This window comes from Salvia hispanica, chromosome 3 (assembly GCF_029641045.1).
Source record: "Salvia hispanica isolate PSC_SH4W2 chromosome 3, Shi_PSC_v1, whole genome shotgun sequence".
In the NCBI taxonomy this organism is placed as follows: Eukaryota; Viridiplantae; Streptophyta; class Magnoliopsida; order Lamiales; family Lamiaceae; genus Salvia; species Salvia hispanica.
In genome coordinates, this window is record NC_142694.1 from 40,285,161 (window position 1) to 40,311,169 (window position 26,009).

General features: G+C 36.8%; 4 protein-coding genes across 6 annotated transcripts; 2 read left to right on the forward strand and 2 right to left on the reverse strand.

Moving 5' to 3' along the window:
* Positions 1–3,209: 3,209 nt before the first annotated feature.
* LOC148930773 (uncharacterized) lies at positions 3,210–3,970 on the forward strand. Its single transcript, XM_089067041.1, has 3 exons — positions 3,210–3,354; positions 3,436–3,500; positions 3,604–3,970. The coding sequence occupies exons 1-3, from the start codon at positions 3,270–3,272 to the stop codon at positions 3,709–3,711; spliced, it is 258 nt and encodes an 85-aa protein (XP_088923167.1). The 5' UTR covers positions 3,210–3,269; the 3' UTR covers positions 3,712–3,970.
* Positions 3,971–6,204: 2,234 nt separating this feature from the next.
* On the forward strand, positions 6,205–9,329 carry LOC125212835 (malate dehydrogenase, chloroplastic-like). Of its 2 annotated transcripts, none has more exons than XM_048113106.1 (2): positions 6,205–6,361; positions 7,819–9,329. In XM_048113106.1, the coding sequence occupies exon 2, from the start codon at positions 7,833–7,835 to the stop codon at positions 9,066–9,068; it is 1,236 nt and encodes a 411-aa protein (XP_047969063.1). In that variant the 5' UTR covers positions 6,205–6,361; positions 7,819–7,832; the 3' UTR covers positions 9,069–9,329. The 2 variants fall into 2 exon arrangements, with proteins under 2 accessions (XP_047969063.1, XP_047969064.1); XM_048113107.2 differs by having other exon boundaries at positions 6,224–6,451.
* Positions 9,330–9,723: 394 nt separating this feature from the next.
* Positions 9,724–14,521, reverse strand: LOC125209980 (Pentatricopeptide repeat (PPR) superfamily protein). Its single transcript, XM_048109556.2, has 2 exons — positions 14,404–14,521; positions 9,724–11,809 (listed from the first exon to the last, which is right to left on the reverse strand). Exon 2 carries the CDS (start codon positions 11,758–11,760, stop codon positions 10,039–10,041), a length of 1,722 nt encoding a protein of 573 aa, XP_047965513.1. The 5' UTR covers positions 11,761–11,809; positions 14,404–14,521; the 3' UTR covers positions 9,724–10,038.
* LOC125212834 (Exostosin family protein) lies at positions 14,522–17,534 on the reverse strand. 2 transcript variants are annotated; one of them, XM_048113104.2, is made up of 4 exons: positions 17,242–17,534; positions 15,897–17,032; positions 14,963–15,459; positions 14,522–14,651 (listed from the first exon to the last, which is right to left on the reverse strand). In XM_048113104.2, the coding sequence occupies exons 2-4, from the start codon at positions 16,815–16,817 to the stop codon at positions 14,630–14,632; spliced, it is 1,440 nt and encodes a 479-aa protein (XP_047969061.1). In that variant the 5' UTR covers positions 16,818–17,032; positions 17,242–17,534; the 3' UTR covers positions 14,522–14,629. The 2 variants fall into 2 exon arrangements, with proteins under 2 accessions (XP_047969061.1, XP_088923166.1); XM_089067040.1 differs by lacking the exon at positions 14,522–14,651 and having other exon boundaries at positions 14,822–15,459.
* Between the last annotated feature and the right edge of the window lie 8,475 nt (positions 17,535–26,009).

The window sequence follows — 26,009 nt, forward strand, 5'->3', positions numbered from 1 at the left end:
ATTCTCAAATTTGAAAATAATTATTTATTGATTTTTTTATATGTAACTTTTAGTTGTATAATGGAAATAATACCTTTTATTTTATTCAAAACTCATAATTTTAATATATGTAAAGAAAAATAATAATAAATGTAAATAGTAAGTGTTCAAGAAATTAAGTAATGATTTTAATTTAATTTTATCCTTGAACTATTTTCGAATCTTTTGATTCTATACTTACACTGTTTACACGTGAGAATTTGTGGGACTCCATTAATATTTACAAGGTGGAGAAAGCTTTATGATTAATAATAATAATAATGTTCAAAGGTTAACTAATCTCATAGTGTGAAAAATAGTAGACATTTTTATCATTTTATGTCACGCTTCACAGCTTGCATATAGAAAGTCAATGACTAAATCTATTAAAATCTACCATTTACTTGATTAATTTGGTATATAAAGTCAAAAGGTTCAACGTAAAGAAGATGATTACTTCTGTTCACATGCTAAAAATTATGTAGTGGTGACAAAGTTGCATGTCTTAACTATTTATGATTAATTTCTTCACAAAAAAGTAAAACTGTACATAAATAAAACTTACTAATATATGATTCATTTTGATAGAGAATTTGGATTTTATACTTCTAACATGTGTTTAAATTGTACTGATATATCGGTCTATTTTGCTCTTGACTTTTACTTTTTTGAAAGTTACTCTCGACTTATGATAGAACATATGAATAGATACTGGAGTATTTTTTATTGTGAGTAATTTTCTACTCCCCCAGTTTTATAGTAATAGAGTCATTTTATCATTTTGGTACGTTCCATAGTAGTGAAGTCATTTCCTTTTTCAGTAAAAGTCGTCAACATTACTTTACTCTCTTTTACTTTATTCTCTCTTCATCTCTTTACTTTTTTCATTTCCTACTTTATTCTTTCTTTCCTTAATTCATCTAACACATTTTTTCTTAAATCTCGTGCCGAAAAGAAACGCCTCCACTATTATGGAACAGTGGGAGTATATAAAAATCGAGAGTACAATTTAATTATTAAGTTAATTTATTGGTAATTGGAGGGTTTAAGCACCTCTCAAAATATTTTTTTATCCATTTCGCATCATTAAATTTTTGATATTTTTCAGTGAATATGAGAAAATTGCTAGAAAACTATGAAACTATGGTCAAATTTTGATTCGCCTCGTAATAATGAAAATTAACAAGAAAAAACATGAAATTTGAATTCGTATTTAATTATTCTTTGAATACATTTTTAGTGAAATTGACAATTGAAAAATCATAAAGGGATGTCATCGTAGATAAATTAACCAATGTTGTCTTTTTATAAGAAAAACAATATCTTTTGATTGAATAATATAAACAAATATTACACGTAGAATGCCATAATTTTTCATTATTGAATAATTGGAATTAAATCGAAGTTTCATTTTTATGATTGATTCTTTATATTATAGGATAAATTAGAATTTGACTAGACTTTCATAATTTTTTTTAATAATTTATCTTAAAAACTCATATAATTACAACAAAACATAGAAAATTTAATATCTCCACATTCCAGATAAAAAATAATAAAATATATAATCCTTTCCCGAACAAATTTCTAAGTCTATCCCTACTTAGAATGAAATTAACTATAATGCATTTTTCATTTTTATTTTTTTGGAAAAAGGTTCGAGTCTATCCCAACTTAGAATAAAAATAATGCAATTTTCATTTTTATTTTTTGGAAAAAGGTTCGAAACAACTGCTGTCAAGGTGTTAACACTATTCAAGCCTAACAAAATAACATAGAAAAATTAATATCTTTCTCCACATTCCAAATAATAAAATATATAATCCCTTCCCGAACAAATTTCCATGTCTATCCCAACTTAGTATGAAATTAATGCATTTTTCATTTTTATTTTTTTGGAAAAAGGTTCAAGTCTATCCCAACTTAAATTGAAGCTTAACAAAATAACATAGAAAATAAAATACCTCCACACTCCAAATAATAAAATGTATAATCTCTTCCCAAACAAATTTCTAAGTCTATCCCTACTTCGACTGAAATTAATGCATTTTTCATTTTAATTTTTGGGAAAAAGGTTCAAGTCTATCCCAACTTAGAATGAACAATTAATGCAATTTTCTTTTTTATTTTTTTGGAAAAGGTTCGAAGCAACTGCTGTCAAGATGTTAATTGAACCTTAACAAAATAACACGTCACACGATTATATATACGATGCGTTAGGCCTCAATTCACTACAAAAAGTCCACTATAAAAATTACAAAATAATACTATATATTATCATTTTTTTTAAAAAAAATTCAGAATTAATTATCTAGTAACACAATTTTTTTATCAAAAGAATTAATCAAATTGGAAATTAATCCACAGAATTCCGTAATCATGATGTGAACCTATATATTAAATACATCACTATAGCTTTGTAGGAATTGTCACATTCCACTAGCAATTGCCGAACCATATTTTTGTTCCAAATTTGACTTAAACAATTCTCATCATATCTTCCACTTCTTTACTAATCAAAAAGTCCAACATTTATAAAATATCATCATATCAAAACCTTCATGCAAACTTCACATTGTTGACTTACTTTTAAAAAGATTATAAACAGACATATACAGTATATGTCAAGCTAGATTTCATATCAGCTGGAACTTTAAATCTATTATAATGAATAATTGGTCCTTCAACTTTACATTATAATATTATAATTGAGTTTTTTTTTGTTTGATTTGCTTGTAAAGCATCTTTTCATTATGGGTTAATTAATTTATCATGTATTTTCACTAAAATAATTATATTTTTAATTGTGACTAATTAATTTTTTATAATAACAAAAGGGATAAATTCAAATCAAAATAAATTCAATGACTAAATTAGGAAATAATCCAAAATTCCAAAATCCAGATTTGACAAAACTAAAATTGGAGACTCAATTATTGTACAAAAACGTGGCAACATCAAAGGACCCATTAATTATTTTTATCATTAATTCTATGTTATACATAATTATCATAGTGTAACAACTTTCCTAATACATGCCAATATATTGCAATCAAAACACCTTTTTGACTTTTGTGATAGTAAACCATGCACCATACAAAGTGCACTACTGCCCACTTCCCACATTACCAACAATCCATCCTTTTCAATTTGCCTTTTGGAAACTATATATACATTAATCCACTTCTCACATTTCACACATACACATAGGGGAGAGAGAGAGAGAGAGAGATAATTGGTGTGTTGCATCAATGGCTAGCACTTGCATTAGGGTAATGGTGGTGATATTATGCTTGTATTTGCACATGAGCATGAATGGAGCCATCCCATTTACAAGTAAGTAGTAAAAATTCAATCATGAATTATACATAGTGAAATTGATAGTACTAATTTTTGTTACATCTCTCTTTTTTGCAGGAAGTTCTAATCTTGTCAAGAAAATCAAGAGTGATCAATATCAAGTTGAAGAAGGAGCCCTTTTGGTACTAATTAACCAAATCTTGATCTTTTTGTAGAAAATTATTAACAAACATTATGTTATAGTAAAATTTGAAGGCATCTTATAATTGGAGTGTAAATTTGCAGGAAAACCCTAATTTGGTGGTGAGAAGAATGGAGATAGAGGTGAATGACTATCCGGGATCCGGGGCGAACAATCGACACACACCAAGGCCTCAAATGAATAGAAATTGAATCATTTGGTAATAGTTGATTCAATATTTTCTATAATAGTAGATGTTGTCTAGTTTTCACAATGAGAAAATGTAGGCATAGTTTTGATTTTAGTAGGAAAACAGTCATGAGATGTAATTTAAGTTATGGGATCTGAATATCTAGGTTATTTAAGGAGATAGTGGATGAATAAGTAGTGTTCTAAGTATTTTTCTTAATTTCTTTTGTAAGATCAAAGTTTATGGCATGAAGAATGATAAGTACTAATATGTTTGTCTCTTTTGTTTTTGTTTCATGATTTTATGCATCTCTATACATTTGATTTCCCTCCATGAAAATGAAAGAAAAAAATGTAGCTTGATGATTTCTTCATAATTAAATTTTGAAATCAGTTAAGCTATCAAGAAAATGCTACTATATGGTCATTATTCATCTATTCATTTAGTTTTAAAGCAAAGATCGAATTAATAGTGTATTTTATTAGATTAGGATAAAAGAATTGAGATCTATTGTGGTTGTTAAGATATGCCATAAATTAATATATCATGCAGCTTTTTTTAAGTTAAAAGTTTGAAAGTGAGAGGTTTTTAGGTAAATCACCTTATTTTAGGGGTGCCACAAAGATCTCCACCAACTAGGAAATTTGGTCAATTGTTTATTGGGATATCAAACAAGTGCTTTTTGAGGTGGTGCACCATCAACCTATGGTGCAATTTTGATTGAGCAACAAACTCAAAATGCCCTTGAAAAGTCATGCTTATTATGGAGCTTCACATGTTAATTTTGCGCACTGAGATATCTATCACGGGTCGAATCATGCAAATCGAATATCCGATTAAGTTGAATTATTTTGTATGTTTACCGTATCACTCAAATCAATCACTTCCATAGAGGAAATGTGTCACTTGCGATTTATGAGCACACTTCACATCAACAATTTGTTTTTCTTTCTTTTTTCATTTTGACATTAAAGAACTACAAAAAATAAAGGATTTAATTTGATGCAATTTACAAACTTAATGATGTGTATAGTATTAATGTAATGGTGAACAACATATATATTCATTCTCACGAATGTTGCTCATATAAAATATATATAAAATATGTAGCATAACATTTTCATATGCATTAGATCTATTACTAATATAAAATTATACTATAAATGTTGAATTAATATTAATTAAATTTTGCATACAATACATTTATACAAAACCTATTTAATACATTATGAAGATCTAGGATTTAATTGAATGTAAAGGGCTAATCCCCCTTTTTATTAACAAAGAGATCTACGATTTAATTTCCACCAACCTCTTTCTCCAATTATTAAAATATGCCTCGGATGATATTATCAAATCCGACCACGCTGAAGGGCGTCTCAGTTTATAAGACGCTTCCCCCGTCGATAGATTGAGAGTTCATTTCACTCAAGTATTTGCTAGGAGGTCAGTTTTAAGTTTTAACTGAAAAACTGATACTATTATCAATCCTAATTCCTACACCTAATTATACTATTCCATAAATATGTCCTTTTGGTTTTGGATTGAACACAAAAATACTACTCCAATAAACACACTAACAAACAGCAGATATATTTTTTACTAATGGGCCGATAAGAAATTTGGGCCCATTTTAAGATCCTGTACACTTAAAAAAATATGGCAGGTCGATGTTGAGGTGGCCCGGCCCGTTTTATATCAACAAAGTGTACTTTTTTTGTTATAAATAAAAAAAGAATTATGTTTCTTTCTTAGTGATGCAAATTTCATTCTAAGAACAACTTGAGTCCAAACCTAAATTTTAAAAATCCCAAATATATATAAACAAAAAGTAAGAGTCCAATTGATTTCATTGTTGGCTCTTAGCATGCTTGATAAGTAAGTAACCTTTTGGAAATTTGTTTGGACACTTTTCCAATGCCCAAATATATAAGCTTTTTTTGATAATTGATTTTTCTTTTAGTAATGACTCAATAGCCACAAGGTTGCCAAAATAAATTTACTTGTATCTAATGAATGAACCAGGGGTAAACATTGATTTTGATTGAATTAATTTAAATTATTCCGAAAATTAGAATTTTGAGGGACCAAAATTATGAAAATCTAAATTCAAAATTTTCAATTTTTTAAAGCTAGATCCGACCGAATTAAAAAATTCAAAAAATCCAAGAGAAATTTTGGTTTTGTTATGCATTAGGTATAGAAATATTTAAATAAACAAATACAAATTTAATATATAGAATTTAACTAATTTTAAAAGCCCATCCAAAATACTAAAAGATAGACTATTTTTTATGAACGTACGTATATACTAAATATATAACTTAAAATATTTGATCTTGGACTTATATAAAAAACTAATTCGAACAGAAAATCAGAAAAATTTGAACCGAATTCAATTTTTCGATTCGGTTCGGTTGACGGTCGTTATTATTGAGATATTCCATAAAATAGAAAAAACAAAAAGAATAAGAGTTGGTGAAATTGGAAATATATGTGAGAGATTAAACCGAGGGGTATTTGGCGGAGAAATTAAGACGCCTCAACCACACACACTCCAGCGGGTTTGTGCGTGTTTTGTAATCCCACCTTTTTATTCTCCAAAATCACCAAACCTCCTAAAAAAATCAAATCTGCATTTCTGTCGAAATCAACGTCCACGCTTGCAAAAGGTTCCCATTGTCTTCCCTTTTCCTCCCTTTTTCTCTTTACCTAACTCCATTTCTGCTCAATTTTCGCTCTTCATTGATTCCTAAATCGCCGTATGTTTCGATTCCTCATGCGTAGATCTGTTTGCGTATTCATTTGTTGGAAGTGCTGATTCGATGTATAGTGTGTTTAATAGATTCGTTTTTTGTTGATTTTTTTATTGTGTTGTGTTGCTTCTTATTGATTTCGAGCTGGTTTACTGTGTGTGAGCTGTGATTGAATAGATCTAGAGTTTTTATTTTGCTTGTGGTTTTTGAAGCTGGTGTGCTTAATTTCTGTTGCGATGCTTAATTTATTTTGAATTTCTGTGTTTATTCAGTTGTTTTTTTTTTCATTATAAGTTGTTATGTTCTATAAAAGGAAGGAAAAAATGCAGATTTTTTAGCTGGTTTACTGTGTGTGAACTGTGAGTTGCTCATTGGTGTGTGCTGTGATGAATTAGATCTAAAAATTTTCTTCAATTTAAGCTGATATTGTTTGAAATTTACTTATTTATTGAGATTTCTGTATGCAAGCCAGCAAGTTTTATTGGATGAAAACTGCCAGATTTCAGTTGTTCCTTTTTATTTGTTATGTTATGTTGTTTCTTATTGATCTCCTGAGTGTCGTTGGGATTAGGTAAAATGAGAAAAGGAAAAAAGGCAGTTTTTTAGCTGGTTTGCTGTGTGTAGGGTGCTTATTGATGTGTTCTGTGATACAATAGATCTAAAGTTTTTCTTCAATTTGTGGTTTTTTAAGCTGATATTGGTTGAAATTGACTTATTCCTTGATATTTCTGTATGCAAGTTTTCTTTGATGAAAATTGCCAGATGTTTTTGGATGCTTAATTTATTTTTGAATTTTTATGTATATTCAGTTCCTTTTCTTTTTCATCGGAGAGTAGGTATGAGGCTGCTAAACTATAGTCATGAAGTGTTTGGTTTGGAACCGGTTTCTGAAATAAAAAATATTAGGAAGTGAAATTATGTTAGTTGGTGTCAAGCTAAGGTCCAAGCATTGGAGGCTTAGAGTCTGATGAGATCTGATTCTCAACCAATTGGTTGGATATGCCTACTTGCATAGTCAAAATCCTGTGATGAAGAATAAATACACCATGAAAAGGATTTCGTATGAATCTTGATGTTCTATCACAATCTTATTAGGAACAATAGATCGTTTTCCTTTGAATCCAGTGGAAAGTTTGTTATTTTCATGCTGAAACATAGGGTTTCTATCTGAGAGACTGATGCATGCTGAAAATTGAGATTTAATAAGCTTTTGTTGTGTTTTGTCTGGTTGTATTTCTTTACTCGTATTTATCATGAAAAACTTGCATAAATTGTGCACTTTATGGATTCGCTACATTGTTTAATGATGTTCTGTATAATGTGTATTGTAATTGTTATCTGAGAAAGTTAAAAGTTTAATCCGATCCGTGCAGGTTGCAACTCTAAGATGGCCGCAACATCTGCAACCGGTTTTTCTGTTGGATCAACTGCATCTGCCGGCCCCAGAGTTGGCTCCACGCAGTTGAAGGCTTCCAGCGTGAAGTTGAACCCAAAGAAGTACCTCACGAGCTTCAGTGGCCTCAAGGCAGCAAACTCTGTGAGTTGTGAGTCACAATCGTCGTTCTTGGGCGATGAAAGCACTCTAGTTCTTAAGCAGGGCTATAATTCGAAGGCCCGGAAATGCAGCAACAGATCTTACAGTCGTGTTCAGCCTCAGGCTTCGTATAAAGTGGCTATTCTCGGAGCTTCTGGTGGTATAGGCCAACCACTAGCCCTTTTGGTCAAGATGTCGCCACTGGTTTCCAAGTTGAACCTTTACGATATAGCAAACGTGAAGGGAGTTGCTGCCGATCTCAGCCACTGCAACACCCCGTCCAAGGTGTCGGATTTCACAGGAGAGTCTGAGTTGGCTGCTTGTTTGAGAGACGTGGATGTTGTGGTCATCCCAGCTGGTGTTCCGAGGAAGCCAGGCATGACTCGTGATGACCTCTTCAACATCAACGCCAACATCGTGAAGACCTTGGTCGGGGCCGTCGCTGACAACTGCCCCGATGCCTTCATTCACATCATCAGCAACCCAGTCAACTCCACAGTTCCGATCGCTGCTGAGGTCTTGAAACAGAAAGGAGTTTACGATCCGAAGAAGCTCTTCGGCGTCACCACTCTCGACGTCGTCAGAGCAAACACGTTCGTCGCCCAGAAGAAGAACCTGAAGCTGATCGATGTCGACGTCCCAGTCGTTGGTGGACACGCAGGGATCACCATTTTGCCGCTACTGTCGAAGGCAAAGCCGTCCGTCACTTTCACTGACGAGGAAGTGCAAGAACTGACCGTGAGGATTCAGAATGCCGGGACTGAGGTCGTCGAGGCAAAAGCAGGAGCCGGGTCCGCCACCCTTTCCATGGCGTATGCCGCGGCGCGATTCGTCGAGTCTTCCCTCCGAGCGCTCGACGGGGACACGGATGTCTATGAGTGCTCGTTCATCCAGTCCGAGCTGACCGAGCTTCCGTTCTTCGCATCAAGGATCAAGCTCGGGAAGGACGGGGTGGAGGCGGTGATCTCGTCCGAGCTTCAAGGGCTGACCGAGTACGAGCAGAAGGCGTTGGAGGAGCTGAAGGCGGAGCTGAAGGCGAGCATCGAGAAAGGAGTCGCGTTTGTTCAGAAGCAGGCGGTCGCTGCGTGAAGAATGTAAGTCTTGGTAGAGCTCGAGCGGCAGTATCTATTTGGAGGGTAATAATAATGAAAGTAGTGCGGCGATTGGGGCATCTTGTTTCAGTTTTGTAGGCATCTTACTAAAAAACCCATCGTCACTTTCTTTTACATAGAAATTAAGTTATGTAGTGTTTTTACAAGTTGTGGGATTCTGTGTTTTATTTATATTTGGTAATAACATTGCAGAGACAGTGTTGCTACGCTGTTCAAACTGCTGTATTGTGTTTTCTCATTTGGCACTGCTCTCTCTCTCTCTCACACACACAGACACACAGAGTGGTTATTTAGATGAAATTTTGATTTATCACGGTTTTCGTAGAGTAGAAAGGACTCGAGAACTCAGGTTGTTTGATTTGATGGATTAGATAAAATTGAATCTTATTAATATATTGTTGTATAGTTTGTTAAATATTGTTCGATTGAGTAGATATGACCTAGTACTTAATCTCGGCACACTCTTTCCCTCCGACAATAGGATCCCTCTTTTGGATTTCTGTTCATCCGTCAAATAGAAGTTCCATTTCAACTAGTATTTCTTTACATTTTTTTAAATTCATACCGAAAAAGGAGACTCATAATCGAGGAATGAATACTTCATAAAAATGAATTATCAAAGAGAGAAGTGCTTAACTAATTTTTGTAACTCCAAGTAAGAACTTTTTCCATGTTTGATTGTGTATGATTCTACATCTCTCAATTCCAAATACATAAGAAACAAGAAGTTGATAAACAGAGTGAGCTGAAGTACTGGACCATATTCAGTTGCTAGTAGATCTTTAATGGCAACTATCAAAATCCACCCGAAAATCGGCTAGCATTGTCGTGACAGCTCAAGGCGCTCCGGCCTTCTCTCCACCCAGGCGTGCTTAACTTTGTGAGCCTCACTGATGAACCTCGCCCGCATTCCGTTATCGTCCCGTCTCAACCTCAGACGCCGCCCATTACCAGTAGTCGTTGCAAGAGCAAACCCCGTCCCTAAAGTGATGAAAACGAGCGCGATCCCTGATCACCACTCTCCGGTTGTACACCGCAGACAGAATCTTGAAAAAATTATGACAATCCACACATATCCTCAGGTCTTTCGCAATCCTCAACGTAGTCCCGGGGGGCGTAGAGAGAATCCCGAAAGCAGCCGCGAGTTTCTCACTATGGTAGGACAAGACATACACCTCGCTCCCAGATTCAGCCCTTTGCATCCCCGAGGATATCTCAGCCACGTAGCCACCAATCCTCAGCTGCTGGATGATCTCTCCGAGCATCTCGTAGATCTCCCTCTTCCGCGGATGCAAAATATCGTCCGCGAAGAACTCGTGCACCTTCCCCTTCAACTCGATCGTGCTAGAAGCGGGCGTCGTGTGAATCCCCTTATCCTTCATAGCTTTCCTAACTTCCATCACCTTGTCCGAATCCCCACACGACGAATATATGTTGAGAAGGAGCACGTAGTCCCCGGCTTCTTGAGCCTTGAGTTCAACGAGATGCTCGATTACTCGCTCCCCGAGGCCAACATTGCCATGGATCCTGCAGGCTCCGAGCAACGTCCTCCACATTGTTGCGTCCGGCTTGATTTTCATCGAACGGACGAGGCCGTAGGCCTCGTCCAGCAGCCCTGCGCGGCCGAGGAGATCCACCATACACCCGTAGTGGTGGACATTAGGCGTGACGCCAAAATCGGGCGTCATCGATTGGAAATACATCCGGCCTTCGCCCACAAGCCCTGAGTGGCTGCACGCGGATAACAGAGCCGTGAACGTCTGCTCACCTGGCGAGACCCCTTCGCGCAGCATCCGTTCAAACGCCTCAACAGCGTCCCTGCCATAGCCGTTGCTCGCTAGTCCCGAGATCATCGCGGTCCACGAAACGACGTCCCCCTGATCAGCCGAGCGGCGAAACACCTCGAACGCTTTCTCGACGCAGCCGCAGCAGGAGTACATCGTTATGAGGGCGTTGGAGACTCTTCTCGAACCGATCAAGCCGTGTTCTATGATAAAGGTGTGAACTTTCTCGCCCCATTCCAACGAATTCAAGCTGCCGCAAGCTTGAAGCATCAGCAAGCAAGTGACGTCATCGGGGATACATGAATCCGACCTTCTCATCTCATCAAACAAAGCCAAGGCATCGCGGGTTCGCCCGTTGCGAGTGTAGCAAGAGATCAAGACGTTCCAAGCGACAACGTCTGGCTCAGGCATTTCGTCGAACACTTTGCAGGCGTCGTCACCTTCCTCCAGAGATGAGTAGAAATCCATCAATGTTGTCTGCAAAAGCGAATCGGATAGGCACCCGTCTCTCCAAATCCTTCCGTGGACCTGCGTCCCGCTTCTCAAGGACTCCATCTTCGCGCAACACTTGACGGCGGCGGTTGCTGACAACGCGTTTGGTGAAATGCCGGAGCGAAGTAATTCATGGTAGAATTGGAAACCTCTGCGGGAGGAATCGCGGCGGAAGGAATGGGCCCTGATTAGGATGTTGTAGAGGGAGATGTTGGGGTCTGGGAAGGCGGAGAAGAGTCTGCCGGAGTAGGATAAATCGAGCAGCGAGAGGCGGGAGAGGAAGGCGAGGAAAACGGTGGGGTTTGAGAAATGGGAGGAGCGGAGAAGGAAGGAGTGGAGTTGGAGAAGATGCGGTTTGTGTTTGATTGATTTTATGAGAGAGATGATCTTCATATCTTGACGATTCGCGCTTACCGGAGGAATTTGCCGGCGAATTTTCTCTCTGCAAATGCAAATCCATCTCAATTATATTTATTTATTTAATAACTGCTGAATAAATTAATACTACTCCGTAATAATATTTGAAAGGAAAAAATAGTTGATACAAACGAAATATACTATTGAATTTTAAATTGTTAATAAAGTAAGTGTATGATTTTCTTCCTTTAAGAGTTTCTCTATTTGTTTGTGTGTGTTTTGATAATATTCTAGTATAAAAAAAAAGAATGAGAATATAAAATCCAGTTGAATTATAAGATCATTTGGGGACTGGGATCCATTTTTAAGATCCCTTTACATCAAATTTACTGATTTGATCTATTATATTATCACCAATAAAAAGTCCGAAGATAAATTCCTATGTAAATAGTACGAGTATTTTTTTTAATGTTGAGAGACACAGAAATTCAATTAAATCCAGCTTTTCATACAATACATAAATTTACTTTTGAAGAAAAAACTTTAAATAAAATCGGTTTAAAATAACAAGGAAAAAAAAAATACTAGTACTATACAACAAAACTAGCGAATGGATTCATTGACACAATCCATATTTAAAAGAGAGCAAAAACAAAATTCGATACAACAACATATTAAACCCAAATACGCATGGCCTTTAGGAATTCTTCAAGCTTCAGGTCGTTTGTACAATTCCATTTTCTAGATTTGTCACTGTCTACTGCTACAAATCAAATTTTTAGTACAGTAGTACTACCTCCGTTCCATAGTAATAGAGTCATTTTGCTAATTTAGTACGTTCCATAGTAATAAAGTCATTTTCCTTTTTAGTAAATGTCAAGATATTTTTCCACACCTACTTTACTCTCTTCTTCTCTCTACCTTTTTCATTTTTCACTTTATTCTCCTTTTACTTAACTTACCTAACACAATTTTTCTTAATCTTCGTGCCGAAAAGAAACGTCTTCATTACTATGGAACAGAGGGAGTACTTGTTTTCGGATGTGACATTTTCTTCAATAAAGAGAGTGTTTAACCATGATAAAAATTTAAAGAAAGGAAAAGAAAGTCTTGCATTGATTAGTGAAAATTCTATCTTTTCTCCATCCCAAAAAATAAAAAGAACAGGAAAAAAATATAAGTGTAGTACTCCCTCGGTCCTGCTTTGAGTCCCGGTTGAGTCGGACACATGTTTTAAGAAAGTGTCTGAGTGTATAATAAATAAATACTTTAGTGGATGTTGGGACCCACTTTTAACACTTTTTTACTTACTCTGAAAGCATTTTTTATTAGTTTATCCCAACTGGAACTCTTAGGACTTCTAAAGCAGGACGGGGGAGTACTTTATTTGAAGGACTATTACAAGTTTGAATGAAGGGAGATTTATATTAGTGTTGAACACAATCTAAAGAATGAAGTAAAGAAAAGCATAAAGGAAATCCATTAAGCACAAGTAACCAAGACTCTCTCTCAATGCAAGAGTTTTGCAAAAAAAAATGAGCAAAATAATGCTTTGTAATTTTGTGTGGGTGATTTTTATGTGTACTATACTACTATTATCAACATGTCCTAAGTAATTTTCCACTTTATCTAGCTTTTTTGCAGCTCACTATTCTCAACTTTAGTAAGCAAGCCACTATTTTTGAAAGTGATGTGGAACACAACATTTTTTAGTGACTTGGTATAATTTTTCAGTGTGATTCCAACAAACCAAGAATAGCTATTCACTTGTCCCATTAAAGGTTCTCATATGCTACATTGGATGAAAAATATAACTACAAAGTTCTTGTATTCTTAAATGCAAAAATTTGTGCACACCTTAATCTACGGTGCATCTGCCCTAATTAAATCCAATCAGGATTTTATTTGGACGAATCTACTAGTGTTAGAAGTATGGAGCCCGAAAGGAAGTGAATAAGTAAAGACCCAATACATGTTTTTTACTTTAGGCCCATTTCATTTCCTAATGTTACTAGGATTAAGTCTCGATATAGAGTTGGTGTCTCTCATGGTAACTTGTATCCGAAAATATACCGTAAAATCTCTAGCTTAACATCACCCCTAGACGTAGATACAAATTGTATTGAAGTAGGTAAACAATTCTTGTGTTTGTCTTGTTATATTTGTGATTACTGTGTTTATTTCTATTAGGCACGACGAGCCTAGATTCACCAGTCTAGACATTGTCTTAAGCCGATGACCTACGTTCTTTAATAGTCTCGAAAAACCTAAGTTTACGACATTGAATTGATCGTCGTGCACTAGTGTGGCTCACTCACTCCACCGCTAGGCTAACTTCCTGGGTTTTGGCAGTTTTTTTTGAGTGATGGTCTAAAGAGGAAGGAAAGGAATAGGGAGTTTGGGAACCAATGCTACAAAGATCCTTGGCTTCTCAAGGTTGATGCTTTTTCCAACCAACTTTTTGTTCAAACCTGTCAAAATCTTCTAAAACAGCCTTATCATTGCTTATGATTGGGGTGAATTTAGCTTCTCTAGATGTTTTGGGACCCTTTTATCTACTTTGTGCTTTAATCCAACATTAGATTTCAAGTACAAATAAGGCATTAAGTAAACAGACAAGCACCCTCATTTTCAGACAAAGAATCTATCTCACTCTCAAAGATGTGCCGCTCAACTTACCGGATCACCCTTCTCGTATTCTTCTGTGTCGGGCTGCTCTCGATAACTGTTCCCACGACAAGAGGCGTCGGTCTTGCTCTAAGACGAGGAGGAGGAGGAGGAGGAGGAGGGAGGCTTCTCGTTGCCTTAGAGGAAGTGGACGTGCCATTTGAAACTGCGCCTTCACCTGCAATGACTTCTGATTCGAACCAATCGGAAAAGAGAACGGTCCGAGGAGGATCGGACCCTATTCACAACCGATCCTGACCCTGCAAACGACGAGGTTACAAATTTTCGCTGCCTACGATTGTTTCATTTGTTTAGATGTTGTATCTTCTTCGTATACACAGCTCGCTCGAAGAAGCAAACATGTGTTAAGATTCTATACATTGATCACATATGTATTATGCTCATTTTCACATAGGAATATATAGTTCACTTTCTATTTGAAACAAGATTTATATATAATTGCAAAAAAACAGAGTTTTCATATTCTACACAGCAAAATTGGGGATAACAAAAACATTCAACTATGAATCCCTAGAATTCAAGATTTTATAAACATTATTGAAATTGTGACCTGCGGTAGCGAGTCCTCCGATGCACATCGAGCTTCGTGTGCATTTTCTTGCGGTAAACAGTCTGCCAGATCATGTCGACAGCGTCATTAGGCCGTGACGGGTGCTGGTACTCGAACTGTCCGGCAATTGCCTTCAACTTCTCCCACATTTTGGTCCACTCCTCTTGCTTGATGCCTCTGAGAAGATTCAGGAGGTAGCCGTTGTTTCTCACGGCATCCGATGCACGGACGAATATGCAGAACTCCGAGTAGTCGAGAACATCCTCGTACGGTAGCTCAATCTCATCGCTGATGATCACGGGGACGCAGTGGCTTGCGATGGCATCGAACAGGCGATTGGACGAGGGGGTGTCTCCAGCGATGTTTAGGCAAAACTTGGACGAGGCCATTCCCTTGCTCGCCTTGCTGATCCCGTGCGCTTGGACGCTCCCGAATGTGAAGTGCACGTCGGTCTCGTCTTTAAGAAGGTAGAATAGCTCTTGACGAATAGCTCCACCCTGAAAAACCGAACAAATGGTATATCCATACCATAGATAAAAACAATAGGTTAAATGGTCGATTTTTTTTCCCGTCATTTTTTTGAATAAAATGCCCCCGCAAACGATTTCCAATGATCGGGATATCGTTGTGGCAGCCAAAAATACACACCCCTTGTCTACATGACAATTGTGTATTACGTTTGCCACAACGATATATCCCGAGATCATTATTTATTACAACTACATAAGTCTATTCGAGATCTAATATAGCCTAACATCAAAGTCTTATAGATAAAAATCTGAAAAGGTAGCTCAAGTAAACAAAAGAAACTAGACATGTTCGTATTCTTTGAACTCTATGACTGAACGAGCTCCACACGAAGCGGAATAAGCATTAAAGACAAATACTTTATCGAACGGGTATATATGTAGATAGGTAGAGAGATAGTACTTACATCCTTCCGATAAATTGCTCCTTGAAAATAGGCCAATATTGGCCTCTCACTGAAAGGGGCAGAATCAGCAGCCGGAATCGTTCTCACCATATGCTTGTACGGGGCAATCACATCCTTCTCGACATTCGCTATTTCAGGCGGATATCTCCCAAAATCAGCGAGCACAAACATAGCCGACCCCAGCTTGTCCCTAGCAAGCAGCATGCTATTCGGGTGATGAGCCAAAATCAGATGATTTCTCCCACCAAATCGCTTCCACTCGCTCCGGCCTTTCAGAAACAAAACGAGCCGTTCCTGCAGCATCCTGTCGAGGCTAACGTTCTGCTTTCCCTGTCGCTTTGAGTGCCGGTTGTAGCTCAAAGACGAGAAAAAGGGCACGAAAATTACATCAGCTTCTCTCGAGTTGTTGACTCTGATCGCACTACACGGCCTGGCCACATTCGCGCCATTCGATGCAAGAAGGTCGAGAGTGAGCCAATACTCCGCGCTATGCTGCAGATTCAAACCACCGGGGTAAGACGGGATCACACTCCCTCCATCAACGCTAGGCCAAATTTGATGATCCCCGGTCCCCCTCCAGCCTAACAACCCAAAATGAAATTCGAGAGGCAAGTCATACATATACACCCTAAGAAGAGCCCGCTCTACGTCACAAGACGAGCCCTGTGAGTCGAGCTCACTAACTAAATTCGCTCTATCAAGAACACGACTCCCCTGTTTACCGCCTTCTCTACTCAAGTTCGAGCCAGCCGGTGATGCATTGCTCAAGCTTGTAAACGGAAAAACCGGGCTAGGCGCTGAAGAACGACGGAACTCGATAATGGACAGTGTTGATGAGATGAAAAGAAACACTGAGATTGCTATGAGACAAGAGAGATGCCTTGATGGCATAACCTTCTTCTCTAAAACTGATGAAGACATTTACACAACAAATCTCCTCCAAAAACTTCTAATTTTATTCCCAAATTCATATAAATGGAAATTATATGGAATCAATTGAATCCCAATCCTACTATATTACACATGTTTAAGCAATTTCCCTATAAAAAAATTTGAAAATTGAAGAATAAACCCTAGAAATCATATTTTTTCCCTTGATCATTTCATCACTCAATAAATATGCCCCAAAATCCAACCTGCAAAAGTGAAACACACACACACACACAGAAAAGCATATGACATCGATAAATTCAAGAAACAGAAATCACAGCATAATTACAAGCTCAAAACATTGTCAAGATTCAATTTTTATATTCTGGGCAATCAAGAATTTATACAATTTATTCAAATTTCATCACCATAAACAAATTACCAAAGCAGAAAAAGATGGGCAAGACAGAGATACCTGTTTTCAGCTGAACATCAGCTCTCTTCACCAATTTCTTGAAATTCCCACTAAATCTTGATCATCACTACAAAAGAAAAACCATTTTTTTTCTACACTCAATTTGAATTTTAAAATAATTACACTGATTCAATAGAAAATGCTTGCAGGGTTTGAGAATTTTGAAATAGAGATTTTGCAGGCTGCTGTATAATTTATTATTATTTCCTCGATTTTTGTTGTGATTTTGAGTCTTGACAGATGTTGAATACCAAGAACGGATTTTTGTCTGTCAAGTTTTTGACAGATGTTGATTTCTTTTCACAAGTCAAGTTTTTGGTATGAATATATGAAAATAATTACGCCCTTTTTGGTGATTATCTGTCACTTTAGTTTGGGTTTAAAAATATACTATAAAAGAAATATAATTTTTTTTTAAAATGTGGATTCTATTTTATAATTTTATAATAAAAATATTACATTTTGGAGATGTTTATCAAAATAAGTAAAAAATAAATGAAACATGCATTCGTGAAAAGGAAATGGGAGACAGTAATTAGGATGAAGGGAGTATTTAATTTGTATGATTTTAGGTAAAATTTCATAATCAACTATTGTGCAATTCATTAATTTTCAGTAAATATTACATAGATTTGATAGAAATAATATATGGAGATTGAAGTAAATGAGTGGGGGTGGGATATGGAATGTTTGGTGACAACTACTGTTTATTAGAATATTAATAACGTTTCATAGATTCATCGATTTAGAAAGAATCGTGACATGAATTTATAAGAAATGAAGCCCATTTATAGCAAAGTCTATAAAACGAAACGAGGTTTTGAGTGGGGCTGTGTGTGCAACTGCAATGTTGTAGTAGTAAACATACGACGTCGTTTTGTCCTTATTACTATGTAAATGAAACGATTTTATGATAGTATTTTGAAATATTAAATTTTGACAAATAATATTTTTTTAAAATAATTTGTGACAAATAATATGGCCTTACACAAAATAATAAAATAATAAAATATTGGGCCTCATCTTATACCTACATAGCCTCCAATTTTCTAAAGATGTTGACAAACTTTCTAGAGGCCTTTTTGTACATGGTCGATGAAGTAATAACAAATGTTGATGGGTTTTATATTTACCTTCATAAAAATAATTAAAGTATCTAACCATAATAATAGTACGTTAGTTTCCTTCACGAAATCTACATACGAGTATCAAAATTTCTAAAAGAATTGCTAAATTTTACTTGTTATACCCTGGGCTTTCAAGAGATTTCTTACATTTAAGAAATAGGAGTACTCCCTCCATTCAGTTTCTTTTCTTACATTTAAGAGATTTCTTACTTGTTATAGTTACGTTTCTTTTTGACATAGAAATTAAGAAAAAATAATTAAATCCAGAGGTACAACTAAAAAAAACAATTAATCACAAGATCAATTATTTAATCACCCCAAAACATAATTATCAAATAAACCCAAAAAAAAAATAAAACATCAATCCCAACAATTTAGTAAAGTAAAAGTGGATTCCTTGTTTAGGCTCCCAGCAAAAAAATAAAAAGGCCAACAATTTTGGCCCATAACAAAGAGGAGCCCAACATAAAAAAGGAGGCCCAAAAGTGTGGGCAGAAAGAGGCCCAAAAATATGCGCATGTATGGCTGCCGAGCTCTGCAGCAGTGGCTGCCCGGCAGAGGCTGTCACGGTGCTGTTCACGATCACGAGTGTAATCGAGGCAGCAGCTGCTGGAGCAGCCATCTCCGTTAAAAGGTAAGTCACTTAGTATACTTGATTCTTATGATTTTTTTGCACGTCTACTAAATTTGCAAGGCTTGCTCTCAAGCTAAGTCTTTCATGACCATGGTTCAAATCCCTTGGATAATTTGATAACATTTGTTTGACGTTCAAATCTAATGGTTCAAAGCTTGATTCACGAAGGAAATACATTGTCCAAAGGTTATGGACTTCTGCCAAAACGTGGCAAGTTGGCAAATCAATCATTCAATATACCAAAAATGCCAAGAATCTTACATCTCGTCATTCAAAATGATGGCTAGCAAGTACGGCCATCGTTTGGGAAATGTGCTTGATGTGATGCGATTTCGTCAAACGTCACGTCTCGATTTGATGTTAAAAAGTGTATTTAAGATGTGTTCTATTCTTTCATGTAGGAAGCGGGAGCACAAGACATGATTACTGAGCAAGATCTGGAGGGCGTGAAAAGGGCTGCTCGGGACAACCATGCGCGTCGTGACACGGTCCTCATGATGTTAGAAGTTATGTTGCTATTTTTGTTCTAGTATTGAACTCGATGTAAAACGTCTATGAACTTTCATTTGTAACTCGGACTTCACAAACAAGACTATAAGAATATTAAATACTGCAATGAAACTATTTTCGTTCACCACTCGAAACGTACTTTATACATAATGCTCGATCACAACGTGAGGTAAAAGAAACTAGGCGCGAAACTAATACACTAATAAGTCGGTTTTTCCTAAAGAATTGGGAAATAAAAAGGGCGGGCGTTACACATATCTCGACATAAAGATTCAACATAAAGATTCAAGCCAACATATTAACCTTATCTGTTCCATTTAGTGGATGATTATGTATATAAATACATATGCATCCTTGTGTGTCAGTGTGTGTATATTCAGTTCTTCACTTACAAACTGTTCTATCATTTTTATACTACTTTGTAACTTAATTTTGTAGGAAAAATTAAGCAATGGCGAGACAGATAATTGTGTGCTCAGACATGAAGTTGCCCCGGGGAATGAAGATGGAGTCGTCTACATGGAGTGCATGAAAAACCATGCCGTTCATCTCGGACTCTACGCGGTCGATGGCTGCGGAGAGTTAATGGCCTCCGCTCGAAGCCCAGAAAGTCCGGACGCGGAGCTGCACTGTGACGCCTGCGGCTGCCACCGTGATTATCTCAGGATGATAGTAGTTGAAGATTACTAAGTCTTCAACATATTTCACGGTTTTATTTTATTTGGAAATTCAAATAATCCAATGCATTTATATGAGTTGGAATTGTTCAATTCATTTTCAGCTTGGATCTTTTGTTTCATTTTGTTTTATGGATGTATTAAAATATCAAAATGTGGTTCTGATATATGTATTTGACATAATTGTTAGAAATAAAGGGATAAAATTCCCAAGCCGTTACAGGCGGTACTCTAACTATTACAATCGAAGGAAGATAATAACAATAAATGGAATGAAAATTACAACGGAAATAATAAAACAAACCGAACTATAAGTTGAGTCGAGGGAAGCCCTCTTTCCGCAAGACAAATTACGCCCCGGCTAGTGCTCACGGAGTGGCGTATTGTCCCCAAAGATAAAACGACTTCCTCCTAGCGTGTAGAAGCACCTCAAACCTGCTAGGCACCGGCGAACTTGATGGAGTTCCGAGAATCGAGCTATGCAATGCTTCTATGAATGCACACTATGATGTAGAGAGCTAGAGAAAGTAGAGAGTGTAAGTTGTTGTTGTAGTCTATTTATAGGCTAGAGAAAGCACTTGAAAGGCCTTGCAATAAAGATTATCTCTTAATGCATTTGGGGGTTACCTAAGATGAAAGGCCATAGGTCTTGGCCACCTCAAAGGTCTCCCACATTTTTCACATGTTTTTTCCACAAGACGTGTATGCATGCATGCAAACTCTTGCTCAAATCTCGAGAAACAATATTGCATTTGGAATAGTAGCTTTGGGGCTTTGAACTTTCAATAGTCAACACTATCGGGCATACCGGCGGCCTGGTGGACGTGATGCCTTGAACCATTCCTCCTTGGTGTATACCGAGACAATAATATTGACACAATACTATTTACAAACTCATCAGTTCTCACGTTTGTGTCCTTTACTGGCCATGGAACACCACTTTGGATTCATAAGTGATTCACATATTGAAGCGGCCCACACTTCTTCACTTACATAAGTGATTCTTTTCCAGGTATCCTGCAATACCCACCTCCTCGAGGTTTCTAAGAATCATTAAAAGTTAAAACTTAGCCTCTTACCACATGCAGGTTACAACACTCAATGCTTTTCTAAAGAATGGGCGAAGATAAAAAAAATCTTCCGAGTGTTACAGCTAGAGTCATATAGCTTCGTTTTCCCATTGAACCAAGCCCATGGGATCTCCAATCGTATGGTTGGGTTACCACTATAATCATCTTTTAAGATGTGGTTTTCAGTCCCATTCCTTTTAGCAATTTATGCATTTGATCACGGCTTAAACTTTTAGTTAACAGATCCGCTAAGTTATCCACTGACCTTACATAGTCAACTGCGATAACACCACTTGTGATCAACTGCCTCACGGTATTGTGTCGCCGACGAATATGTCGAGACTTACCATTGTATAAGCCACTATGTGCTCTCCTTATAGCCGCTTGGCTATCACAGTGTATCACTACTGCCGACACTGGCTTCTTCCAACATGGAATATCTTCTAGGAAGTTTCTAAGCCACGCAGCTTCTTCCCCTACTTTGTCTAAAGCGATAAACTCAGATTCGATGGTGGATCGAGCTATACACGTCTGCTTCGTTGACTTCCACGAAATAGCTCCACCCCCACAGTGAACACATACCCACTCGTCGAAAACGAGTCTTTTGAATCAGAGATCCAATTTGCATCACAGTACCCTTCAAGTACTTGGGGATAGTTTGTGTACTGCAGCTCAAAGTTAAGAGTATACTTCAAGTATCTCAAAACACTACGCAGAGCCTTGCTTGGGTTGCTCGTAAATCGGCTCAGCTTATTCACCGTACACGCAAGATCTGGTCGGGTGCAGTTTGTGATAAACATCAAACTCCCTATGATCCTTGCATATTCTTCTTGAGCTACAGGCTCACCCGTGTGCTTACTCAAATGCACGTTGGGTTCCAATGGAGTCTTAGCTTGCTCACAGTTAAAGGAGTGAAACTTTTTAAACACTTTCTCAATGTAATGAAATTTTGTCAAAGCTATTCCCTCAGGATTCCTTTTAATCTTGATTCCGAGAATCACATCAGCTAGACCCATATCTTTCATGTCGAAATTTCTATTCAACATATTTTTGGTTTCATTGATAATGGCACTATTGCTGCCCATAATCAACATATCATCCACATAAAGACACACAATAACGAAGCCATTATTTGTGTTCTTAATGTAAACACACTTATCACACTCGTTGATAGTGAACCAATTTGACAACATCACATTGTCAAACTTCAAGTGCCATTGCAAATGCGTTTGTTTTAATCCATATAGAGACCTCACTAGTTTGCATACCTTCGTTTCTTGGCCAGGTTGCTCCACATAATTTTCTTCCTCCAATTCACCATTCAGAAATGCAGTTTTCACACCCATTTGGTAAATTTCAAGATTGTGCAAAGAAGCAATCGCAAGAAGCACCCGAATGGAAGTGATTCTCGTAACAGGTGAATACGTGTCGAAGAAGTCATATCCTTCTTGCTGCTTAAAGCCTTTTACAACTAGGCGAGCTTTGTACTTTTCAATAGTACCATCAGTTTTATATTTCCTTCTCAGGATCCACTTGCACCCTAAGGTCTTACAACCTTCTGGCAAGTCTACTAACACTCATGTGTTATTTCTCATAATTGATCAATTTCACTATTGATTGCTTCTTGCCAGAATGGCGCATCTAAGCCAGACAGCGCTTCCGCCAACGACTTTGGTTCATCATCCAACATAAAGGTTATGAAGTCGGGACCAAAAGTCTTAGCAATTTTAACTCTTTCACCACGTCTTGGTTCTACATCCTCAGGACTTAACCTCGTCCTTTTTGGAGGATTAGAACTAGTGGATTCATCCATCATTCTTTCACTAGAAAGATCCTCCTGCCTCTTGCAAGGGTTTTATATTTTCTCAAAGAATATAGCATTCCTTGACTCTATCGTTGATCCTTCAGCTACGCCAGGCACAACTGACTTATGGACTAGGAAACGATATGCACTACTATTAAGTGCATGACCAATAAAGATGCAATCGACTGTTTTAGGGCCAATAGCAACTTGTTTCGGAGGCGGCACTTCTACCTTTGCTAAACACCCCCACACTTTGAGGTATGAATACGAAGGTTTCTTGCCTTTCCACAACTCATAGGGAGTCACATCCCTACTTTTTAGTGGAATCTTATTCAGGATATAATTTGCCGTTAACACAGCCTCCCCCCCACATGTTCTGGGGTAAACCTGAATTAATCAACAGAGCATTCATCATCTCTTTCAGTGTTCGATTTTTGCGTTCAGCAACACCATTCGATTGAGGAGAATATGGAGCCGTGGTTTGGTGAATTATACCACTTGCATGACAAAACTCTGCAAACGGCGCTACATACTCGCCACCTCTATCACTTCGAACACACTTAATTTGACAATTAAGTTGATTTTCGGCTTCATTTTTGAAGTCTTTAAACGCTTCAATTGCCTCATCTTTACTTCTTAATAAGTAAATGTAACAATACCTTGTGCAATCATCTATAAATGTGATGGAATACTTTTTACCACCTCTTGTTTGCACAAATTTCAAATCACATATGTCTGTATGGATTAACTCAAGAGGTTTTGTGCTTCGCTCTACCGAATGGAACGGAAGCTTAGCCATTTTGGCTTCAATACACACTTCACATTTTTCTTGTGAGTTAAACTTATCAACTTTTAGTAAATTAAGATTTACTAATCTTTTTATAGCATTTAGATTTACATGTCCCAATCTATTATGCCATAAATCAGAGCTCTCAAGCAAATAAGAGGATGTGTCATCTTCTTTATTGCATATTCCTTTTCCACGGTGAATGACCGTAACATTCAGCTCAAAAAGCCCATTCACTAGGTGGCCTTCACCTATGAATTTTCCATTCTTGGTCAATATGACCTTTTCACACTCAAATTTTAGTGAAAATCCATGATTTACTAGAAGTGAGCCTGACACCAAATTATTTCGGATGTCTGGGACATGCAGCACATCCTTAAGGGTAAGAACCTTTCCAGATCCTAGTTTTAGGAACACATTACCCACACCAACTACCTCAGAAGAGGCTTGGTTTCCCATGCGTACTTTTCTACCTCCAACAGATTTGTAAGTAGAAAAAACGCTTCTCTCGGAGCACACATGACATGTGGCATCCGTATCAACAAACCATTCATTTTGATTATTACCATGGTCCACGTCGGCGACCATTGCGACCACCTCGTGATCTTTGTTGTTTATAACAACACATTCAAATAATTTGCACAATATTGTCTCCAACAATAAGTATACAATTATATTGAACCATATGTGTATTGGTATATTCAACACCACATGCATCCCAATTATTACTACCAAGTCTAAATTGGTCTTGCTTGTCAAATGACAAACGATAAAACACAATTCTCAAGAGAATAGATCTCAAGGAATTAATCACTTCATTGCGCATCGACATTGTGACTGTTCGTTTCTTCATTCCAGTTTGGAGCTCATGTTTCCTCCAACTTCGATTGGTATAATCCTATCTTAGAAGAGTACACTAATTTATCTTGCGATTGTTAGAAATAAAGGGATAAAATTTCCAAACCGTTACAGGCGGTACTCTAACTATTACAATCGAAGGAAGATAATAACATTAAATGGAATGAAAATTACAACGGAAATAATAAAACAAACCGAACTATAAGTTGAGTCGAGGGAAGCCCTCTTTCCGCAAGACAAATTATGCCCCGGCTAGTGCTCACGGAATGATGTATTGTCTCCATAGATAAAACGACTTCCTCCTAGCGTGTAGAAGCACCTCAAACCTGCTAGGCACTGGCGATTTATATCCCAACATTGATATTTTAGTTAAGGGATAAGTTATTTAAATCATGAATTGGTCCCGTAAGATTTATAAACAAAATATCTAATTATGATATTTTATTTTATTTAATGGTTTCATTCACACACAAAACGACATATTTTTGTGGTATTACACACATGTTATTTTCATTAAAAGTATACAGACGTGCCCGTAATCTTCGGGATGCCTGTGGTGCTTCTTGACACGACTGATTCAATAAAAGTATAATTAAAATTTCACCTATATTAATGTACCGTTAAATATAAATCAAAACATATTGTTTATGACGAAAAGCTAATTACAAGTTTGATGTTTCATACCAAAATATATTTTGAGCAAATGACCAATTTTGGATTGTAGTGGATGATTATGTATATAAATGCGTATGCATACTTGTGTGTCAGTGTGTGTATATTCAGTTCTTCTTCACGATTCAAATGTCATTTTATACTTTGTAACTTAATTTTGTAGGAAAAATTAAGCAATGGCGAGACAGATAATTGTGCTCAGACATGAAGTTGCCTCGAGGAATGAAGATGGAGTCGTGTACATGGAGTCATGAAGAACCATGGTGCTTCTCGACACAACTGATTCCAGAAAAGTAACGGTCTTTCGCATTTTGATCTTATTGATGAGTTAAATATGGACAAAAACATACTTAAAGTGTGTAGAATTAAATGGAGTATGTACCAGACCATTTTAAAAGTAGTTGACCGCTAATTTTTTTACAGAACCGTTAAATATAAACCAAAAGATATTGTTTATCACGAAAAGCTAATTACACATATAATGTATTGGACCAAAATATATTTTGCGCAAATGACCATTTTGGAGACCATTTTAGTTGATAGTCATGTATATAATACATATGGCATCATGCTTGAGTCTGTGTGTATGTTTAGTTCTTCTTCCCGATAGAAACTGTTCAATCAGTTCC